General features: G+C 67.0%; 1 protein-coding gene across 1 annotated transcript; it reads right to left on the bottom strand.

Moving 5' to 3' along the window:
- Window positions 1-533: 533 nt before the first annotated feature.
- CABP7 (calcium binding protein 7) lies at window positions 534-8,379 on the bottom strand. Its single transcript, XM_054712733.1, has 5 exons — window positions 8,271-8,379; window positions 2,080-2,223; window positions 1,302-1,414; window positions 908-1,058; window positions 534-684 (listed from the first exon to the last, which is right to left on the bottom strand). The coding sequence occupies exons 1-5, from the start codon at window positions 8,377-8,379 to the stop codon at window positions 557-559; spliced, it is 645 nt and encodes a 214-aa protein (XP_054568708.1). The 3' UTR covers window positions 534-556.
- Between the last annotated feature and the right edge of the window lie 319 nt (window positions 8,380-8,698).

Below are 8,698 nucleotides of genomic sequence, written 5' to 3'. Positions count from 1 at the left end.
CTCTCACCTGTGAAACGGGCTGGTTCTCTGGCCCCGTGGGTGTGTGACAGGCTGGGTTTGAGTATAAGGAGGGTCAGAGAATGGGGCCCAGCAGAAGGCCAGGGGCCTTAGCCAATGCCAAGGCACAGAGCCCAGGAGACGCTGGCCACATGCCCCCTCCCCAGGAAGAGGCCCACCCCCTGCCTATGACCCAAACCTCAGGGACCAGGGTCAGGCTAGCTGTGTGGCCCTGAGCACAGGGTCCCTTTCCTGCCTGAGGGGCCACAGCAGCTCCCGGGCCCTGTACCAGTTCCTCCTTCACTCCCAGGAGCCCCTGGGCAGGGGGAAGAGTTAGTGCTACATACAGGCCGGGGGGGGGGGGGGGGGGGGGGGGGGCAGGATGCTGGCGGGGCGGGAGGCCGTCCTCAGAGCCACCCCAGGCCCTCCACAGCCCATGCAAGGGCGGGTGGAGCTGCCGGACATCCGGGCCCTGAAGGACACGAGGCGGTGGAGGCCAGGGAGCGGCTGCGGGAAGGGCTGCAGGCGGTGCGGGTGTGGGGAGGTGTCCACGCGGCGCCTACTTCATGCCGCTGCGCAGCACCTGGTTGGCCGCGATGAGCATGACGCTGATGATGAAGGCGATGGCGAAGGCGCAGATCAGACTCTTGCGCACGCACGTCTGGCGTATCTGCTGGTTGGAGCAGGCTGTGGCCACCGCCGGGAGCACCAGAGAGACAAAGGGACAGCGGAGCGATGTGATCAGGAGCCGCCTGCATTGCCTCCATGGGCTGGTCCCATGTGCACAGGGGCAAAGGCTGGGGCAGGCCCGGAGGCCCAGGCCCCTCTGCCCACCCCCGGTTCCTCCCCTGCTCATGCAGTCGGCCCGCGCCAGGGGTGGGGGGGGATGTCCCAGGTGTCAGTCACTCACTCTCCACATCCACGGGGCACTCGGCCGTGCCCAGGTGGCTCTCCTCCTCCGTCATGATGATGTTCTCAATGTCCTTCATGGACAGGTGCTCACAGAAGGTGTCGTAGAGCAGCCGCTTCAGCTCGTCCACAGTCAGCTTCTGCATGTCGCACTTCGGGAGGAGACGCACGCTCAGGCCGCCACGGCCACCAGTCCCCACCCAGCGCCTGCAGCCACCCCGGCCAGGAGGGCCCCCCGATTCCAGAAGGCTGGGAGCCACTCCTCCATTTTCCCAGCCTCCCCCAGGGAGCCCAGTGGACGGAGACTGACGTGTCACCCCTTTCCCCAGCGGCCTCACCACTCCCTGGCCGCTCCACAGCGTGCGCAGCCCTGGCTCCCACCTGTCGCGGCGTACCTTCCAGAAGACGGTGTCGAAGTCAGTGCCGTGGAACCGCTCCGGGATCCCCATGGTGGAGAGCTTGGGTCCCAGGAGGGTCACAAACTCCTCAAAGTCTACTTGGCCGTCACCTGGAGTGGGCACAGGGCTGATCAGCAGGGTCAGCCTCGGGCAGGTCCCCTCCTCCAAGCCTTGCCAGTTTCAGGGGCACCTAACGTGCCAGGCTCCGGGCTGACAGGGAGGCTCCGTGGAGGTGGAGGTGGAGTGGGCAGGTGGGCCCTGAGCACGTGGGGAGCCTCACGCTTCACTCAGAACCTCCGTGGCTTCCCAGGCCCTGCTGCTGTCCCGGGCGGGGACGGGGCCTGCCGTCCCCCCCACAGACAGGAAACGGAGCTCAGGACGGGACAGCTGCCCAGGCCGCCACCTGCTCTCTGGGCGGAGCGAAGTGGGGACTCCGGGGGACGAAGGAGGGGACTGGGCATTACTGCTCCTTAGGAGTGTTTCCATAATAAAATGCCAGGTGGCAAATACGACTAAATTATTTCTTACTTTGAATGGTGAGACCTGGGCTGTTGAGAATATACTTCTTTCTACTTTTCTGACTTAAATTATTTTCAGAATACAGACCAAGACGGGTGGAGTCTCTGACCTCGGCGTGGCTGCGGCCCTCACTCTGGCTGTCAGCAGCCAAGGGCTTGGGGGTGGCTGCTAGTGGGGGGAGCGAGTCCCCCTGGGTCATGCCGCAGCCCCCGGTGAAGGGTGAGGAAACAGGCGGGGGTGGGGGGTCGGCGCTCACCGTCCATGTCCAGCCGCTGGATGATGACCTCCAGCTCCACCTCATTGGGCATGTAGCCCAGCGAGCGCATGGCCGTGCCCAGCTCCTGCTTGGAGATGAAGCCATTGCCGTCGCGGTCAAAGACTTTGAAGGCTTCTCGGATCTCTGTGGGGAGCAGAGCAGGTGGGGACTTCACTCCTGTTCCGACACCCTGCTTCCCAGACCACGAGGACCCCCAAACCTGCAGCCTGAGCCCAGCACCGAGTCCACCAGAGCCTGCAGGTCTGGGCAGGAGTCCGCATAGCACGCTGCTGGAGCTCAGGGCAGAGCAAGAAGCGGAGGGGTGCCCAGGCCATCGGCCACCCCCTTCCTCTCCGCCCCCTGCCCCCCAGTGAGGCCGTCCCCAGGGTCTCAGTGTCAGTGCGCCGGGCCCTCACAGCCCCTCCAGGCGTCCTCACAGCGACCCCCTGTGGCAGGAACCATGGGTCCCACTGTGCGGGGAGGAAGCCAGGCACCCCACACTCCTTCCATCCATCCCCACACTCCCTGTCCCCATTCCGCACGTCCTCCCCTAGCTCAGCGGCTCAGTTCAGCTCAGCCCGTTCGTTAACACGCTAATGGCAGCCACGTGAGGCAGCCTTGCGGGCTAACAGCTCGGCACAGACTGCCTTGGGAGCCCAAGGTCTGGGGGAGAGGGAGGCCAGATGGAAGGGCCCCAGCAGGCGCAGGCCAGCTCAGATGTGGGGGTCGCTCCCCTCACTCCATTGTACAGAGAGGGAGACCAGCCTGAGGGCCTGGGTGACTCAGGGTGGGGAGCAATGCAGTGGGCTGGGAGCCTGGGAATGAGCACCCCAAGGAGTGACCTTGGGTGGGCCTCAGGCTTGCCCACAGTGAAATGGGTGCAAACGGCGTCAGGACAAGGGTTTTACCGAGGGCATCCGGGAGCCGTGGAGGGTCCTAACCTTTCCCAACGCCGCCTGTCTCCCTGCTGTCCCTTCCCTGGTTCTCAGCCTTTGGGAGAGAGCGGATCTCAATTCACTCCCACCCTCTGCTCCAACTGCCCCGTCTCCTCACTCCGTTCACCTGCCAGCTTCCGGGCCTTTGCTCAAGCTGTTTTTCTGGGCGGGACGTCAGCACACAGAGCGAGCTCAGGTGTGCACACGTGTGTGGTGTGCACATACATACATGTTTGGAGTACTGACTGATGTCTTGGTGCCGCAGACCTGGAAGATGAGGCCCAGAAAGACGAGGTGGACAGTCTAGGGTCAGTGTGAGGTCACTGGTGAGGGCAGAAGTTAGGCTGGCCTGGGCCTGGCCTTCGGGGTCTGTGAGCCCCTAAAAACTTGACTGTGGGCTCCTACACCTCGGGGTCATTCCCTGATCCTGCTGATCCCACGACAGCCCAGAGAGGGTAGCTGTGTGTCCCAGGCTACACAGCAAGGCGGCTTGGACCGAGGCCCCAAGCTTTGTCAGGTTCTTCCCCCCTGGTGTCTGCACCCAAGGCCTGGAGGTGAGACCAGCTGGCACGCAGGCCGAGACAGAAGCAGCGAGCCGCACCTGCGCTGCCCCCAGGTGCTCTGACCCGCAACCTTTCCCTTACCCATCCCAGCAGGGCCCGACAGCCTGCAGGGGAGCAGCCGGGATGGGAGATCCCCGGACTCGGGGAACTTCAGCCGACTCCCACCTGGCGGTTCCCTGAGCCACGGAGGGGTGGTGAGCTCCCCATCCCCGGAGGTACATGAGCAGAGGCCTGACACTATGGAGACTGCGGAGGGACATCCGTCGCCCGGGAGTCTCTGCCGGAAGAGGAGGGTGCTGGCCATGTAGCCAGGCACAGCCCTGACCCCCTTCTGGAAGCCCCCGGGCTGGATGGGAGACAGTGGAGGTCAGGGGAATTGTGGGTATGGGGCAGGCAACAGACCTCGTGGTAGCCAAACGGGCCCCACAGCCATTTCTCAGATAAGACTAGCCTCCTGAGATCACCAGATACATCCCAAGACTGCCACTTCCACGTCCGTGTGTCCCTCCCGCCATCCCTCCCTGGCACACCCAGCTGGCACCTGAGGTTTGCCCCTGTACCTCTGTCCATGCCCAGAGCCCTGCCCCAGCCCCACTTGACTCCTGAGGCCCCGTTCAGGGACCACCTTCTCAGCCCGAGAGGCAGCTCTAAGTCACGCAGACGCAGGTCCAAACCCCAGCTCTCCTACATTCTGGCTGGGTGGCCTTGGCCAGTGTTTGCTCACCTGTCCAGTGGGGCGGCGGGGGTGACCAAACATGACCATGAAGGGTGTAAGTGCTTAGCAGGGCCGGCCGGGCGCGGCTCAGAACAGGACACGGCAAATGAGAACGTCACAGACAGCAGAGCGGGGAGGAGAGGGAGGGCTGCGTGAGCTCCGGACGCCGACGCGGCCTTCCTGTTGGCCGGTGCCGGGACCGGGGGCCTGGCCCTGAGGTCCATCTCTGCCCCTCAGCAGCTGAAGGACCAGCCGGAATGCAAGGCCGTTCCCTCTCTGAGCCTCAAGTGCTTCACCTGTGAAGTGGGAAGGTGACTCCTGCCCCACCGCTGAGGCTGAGCCTGCTGGGGGCTCTCTGAGTGGGGTGGGTGTCACCACGTCCCTGTCGCTGCTGCCGCCATCGGCACATCCCAGCCGGCGCGTTCCCCGAAAGCCTCGCTCTGACCCTGCGCTCTGTTCCTGCCCGCGAGGCCGGAGGGAGCCTGCTGTGCTCCGTCTTGGCATGAGGACGCCTGGCCCGGGGAAGGGCTGGCAGGGCCTCTGGGTTTCCAGGCCCACACTGTCCCCCGCCTAATGCCTCCAGCTTGCACCCCCCACCCCCGCCCATGGCCCGTGGAGCTGTCAGGGCCCGAGTCCCTAACAGGCCCCAGGGGATGCCAGCACTCTGTCAGGGACTTGGGGTCCAGAGGGGGGGTGCCTGAGGTCGCTGCTGGGGTGGGCAGTGTCGTCCTCGGCGGCTCTCCGAGACATTGGCCCTGTGCCCCATCACTGTGGCCTCCCTGAGCTTCTGGCCCGCACGGAGGCAGCCACTGGGCTTGCAGGAAAGGAGCGGGATGGCGCTCCCCTACCCCCATTCTCCGAATGTCCCCATGTGGCCACTCTCAATGGAGGCTCCGCGGTCCCACTGAGCAGGCCAAGGACCCGGCTCAGAGCCCTGCCCTGGCGGCTGCCTGTCTGTCTGTCTGTCTCCTTCCTCCTCCACCAGCCAGAGAGGACAGAACTGCAGCTTGAGCTGCCCCATTCCCACCCTCAGGTGCTCAAGGCTGTGGATGCCGCTGGGGCAGGCTCACTGCTCTTGCAGGCCTGGGGGCCTCTGCTGTGTGTGTATGTGAGGGAGGAGGTACAGGAAGAATCTGGGAGTCTTTCATGGGGGGGAGGGGAGGAAGGGGCAGGAGGTCCCAGGCTGGCTCTGCCGGGCCATGTCTATCCGCCAACTGCCATCCATCCCATGGCCCCTTCCACCCAGCCCCTCCCCACCCTGCACACCCTGCACCCCTGCATCCCTCTACACTCCAGCCTCTCACCCCTGCAGGCCCCCTCCTTGGCCTTCCCTACTGCTGCGTCTGTCCCGCCCCCATGGCTCCTCGGGGCCCCGCACTGAGCACTTCCGTCACATCCTCTGTCACCAGCAGCCCTGGGGAGGGGCAATGCCAAACCCCTGTTACAGATGGAGAAACGGAGGCAAGAGAGGCAAGCGATTGCCGAGGTCACCCCATGAGACAGGGGTGCAGGGACTCAGACCCAGCGCTGCCCGGCTGGAAGCTCTCATCTTAACCCCGAGCTCTCCGCCTCCCTCCCTGGTCCTCCTCCCCCTCGGACTAACCGCCCCCTGGTTTCTGCGCCAGGCACGTACTGTCTGCAGCACTGCATCCCAAGCTGCCAGGCCCCTCTTCTCGGCACATGTGGCTCCCCCACTGCGGGCATCCTCCCAGGAAAGGGCCTGGGTGTTACCCAGACTGCCCTGGGGAGCAGAAGCACTGATGGGGCCCTGGGGAGGCGGAGGGGGCGGAGGGGGGAGTCTGTGCTAGGAACGGTCACCCTGGCCACGCAGCCCTGGCATTCAAGGATCACGGGGGCCTGCAGAGACTTGGTCTCCCGGAAGGCGGACTCTCAGGGTGCCTGCAGCCGAGAATGGGGTCGGTCCTGGAGGGCTCCTGGGCCTCATCTGCAGCTGCTGTGGGCCGGGAGACGGGCTGGCCACCCAGGCATCTGCCTGCTCCAAGACCCCCGCCTGCCCACACCAGAGAGGGCCTTGCCCTTCAGATGCCCCCTGTGCCAGGCCCCGCTGCTCCTCGGGGCCCAGGAGAAGAGGACGGGGGAGAGGCAGGGAGGGTGTTTGGTGTGGCTGGTGACTAACGCTCCTGGGCTCCTGCCAGTGTGCCCGCCGCCGCCGCCGGGCAGCCCAAGGGAGGCTGCGGCCCGGCCTCCTTGCCCCCGCGCTGCCAGCCCTGCGCCCCGCTCACCCCTGCACCCTAGGCTTCCTTGGGGTCTTCATTTCAGGGCTGAGAGGTGGCGAGAAGCGGGGCCTCGTGAGGCCCATAGCAGGCTGCCGGGGTCCTGGTGGGGTGGAGGGAGCAAGGGGAGAGAACGAGGTGGGAGCTGGCTGGCCTGGGGTGTGGGGGCTGAGGTTAACCCCTGCCTCGGTGGCCAGCAGGAAGGAAGGGGTGCGAGCCTATAGAAGGGGGCACTGGCAGGAGGAGACATTAGGGAAGACACAGGGTATGCCCCATCCCCTGCTCCCTCGCCCCTCATCATACCCCCCTCCTGGTTCCAGGCCCTGGATGAGGCTCCGATTCCTGGGCTTCGGCCCAGACAGGGCAGGGGTTTCGGGTTCAAGACCAGAGACCCAGCAGCAGCACCCATGCATCCGTCCTGCCCGCATCAGACACCAAACCCTGTTTCCAAGGCTCTCCTGGCCTCGGGGAGCTTTTTGGGGGACTTGGTGAGGAGCAGGTGGCTCAGAGCCTGTGGTGCAGTTGTGGGGAGGGGGGCTGTCTGCTCCCACTCCATCTTCCCCTTAAGCCAGTCTGACCCCTCCACACACACCAAGACCTGCCCCCTCCAGAGCTTGGGGATAAGGAGAACCTCTCTCCATGCCTTTCCCTGTGCTCCCCGCATCATCCCTGACTGCACTGATGTCTCGGCTGCAACCTTCCGCCAGGCCCTGCTGCACCCCAGATCTCAGAGGCTCCTGGACCCAAGAGACCCAAAAAGAGGCCCAGACTCTGGGTGACCTCCGCCCCTCCCCCAACAACAGACAAGAAGATCCCAGGGGGTCAAGACTCCCATCAGCCCAGAGCCCCCCCCACTCGACTCCATATGGGGCCCCAGGAGGTCTGTGGGGAGTGGAAGCCTGAGCACCTGCCCACAGCCCATAGGGAAGGAGCTCCCAGGCGCCAGGGGTCTCCCTGCTCCCCAGAATTCTCCATCCAGGGACCCCCCGCGATCTCACCTCGACCCCTGCCTGAGGTCCCCCTCTGTGTCCCCATTCACGCCCAGATGGGTGGTGGGTGGGAGGGCAGTTAGGGTCCCTGCCTCGCTGCCTTTCCTTTCCCAGGCTTGGTTATCACGACCAAGCCGCTGGATCTGGCCACTTGTTGTCGCCACCACCTCCCCGGCCGCCTTCCGGGAGCCCTGGGCGAGGGTCCCCCGCAGGGCCGGGCGGGAGAGGCTCAGGCCGCAGGAGGGGCAGGGGGGCAGCCCCGCCGCAGGGCAGCCGCCCTCTCCCCTCCTCCGGCGGCCCGAGCAGATTGGATGGCGAGAGCTACACGAGCGGAATGTCAATGCGAGCGCAGAGCCGCGGGCCGGCGCCGCGGAGGGGATCCGGACGCGGGCGCTCCGCCTGAGCCGGCGCCGGGGCGCAGCTCGGACCCCGACCCCCAACCTGTCGCGTTGCCGCACTGTCGCCGCGGACTGCGCGGGCCCGTGACCCTGCGGCGGGACCCGGCAAGTTTCCGCAGCGCCGGGGACCGCGCAGGCGGGGGCCGCGCCGCCCCTCCGCCTCGGCGACCCTCCCCGCGGCGCCCCGGGGTGCGCGCCGGCCCGGCCTCCAGGCGCGGCCGCTCGCCGGAGCGCCCACCGGGCAGCAGGCACCTGCGCACCGCCCCGCGCCCCCCCGCGCCCCCGGCGCCCCCAGCCCGCGCTCCACCTGGGCGCACAGGTAGGAGGGCCAGCGGGCGGGGGTCCCGGGGTACTCACCCTCCAGCTCATCCTCGGGGATGTCCACGGGGCGCTGCTCCGACAGCAGGTTGGGCACGGTGTAGATGCCCCGGTACATCAACGCCGCCGTCACCGGGTGGAACGGCATCTTGGAGGCTCCGCGCCAGCCCGCCCGCCGCAAACTTTGAGGTCGGGGCTCATGGGCCGGCGGCGGCCCCGGGGGCGGCGGGAGCGGGCGGGACGCGCGGCGGTGGAGGGCGGCCCGGCGGCGGCGGCTGCGGCCAGGCGAGCGGCGCCCGTCCGTCCGGGGGCCTAGAGCCCCCGCGCCCCAGGCCGCCGGCCCATGCCGCCCCCTCCCGCGTCGGGCTGCCGGCCCGGGCCCCGCAGGGTGGCGGGGGCGGCGCCGCTCGGGCCTCCCCGCGCTCGGGCCGCCGTGCGCCGCACCCGCCGCGCCCGCTCCTCGGGGC

The sequence above is a fragment of the Eptesicus fuscus genome, chromosome 23 (assembly GCF_027574615.1).
Source record: "Eptesicus fuscus isolate TK198812 chromosome 23, DD_ASM_mEF_20220401, whole genome shotgun sequence".
Lineage (NCBI taxonomy): Eukaryota > Metazoa > Chordata > Mammalia > Chiroptera > Vespertilionidae > Eptesicus > Eptesicus fuscus.
Note: the sequence above shows the minus strand (reverse complement) of the source record. Positions and strands in the feature narration are given on the sequence as shown.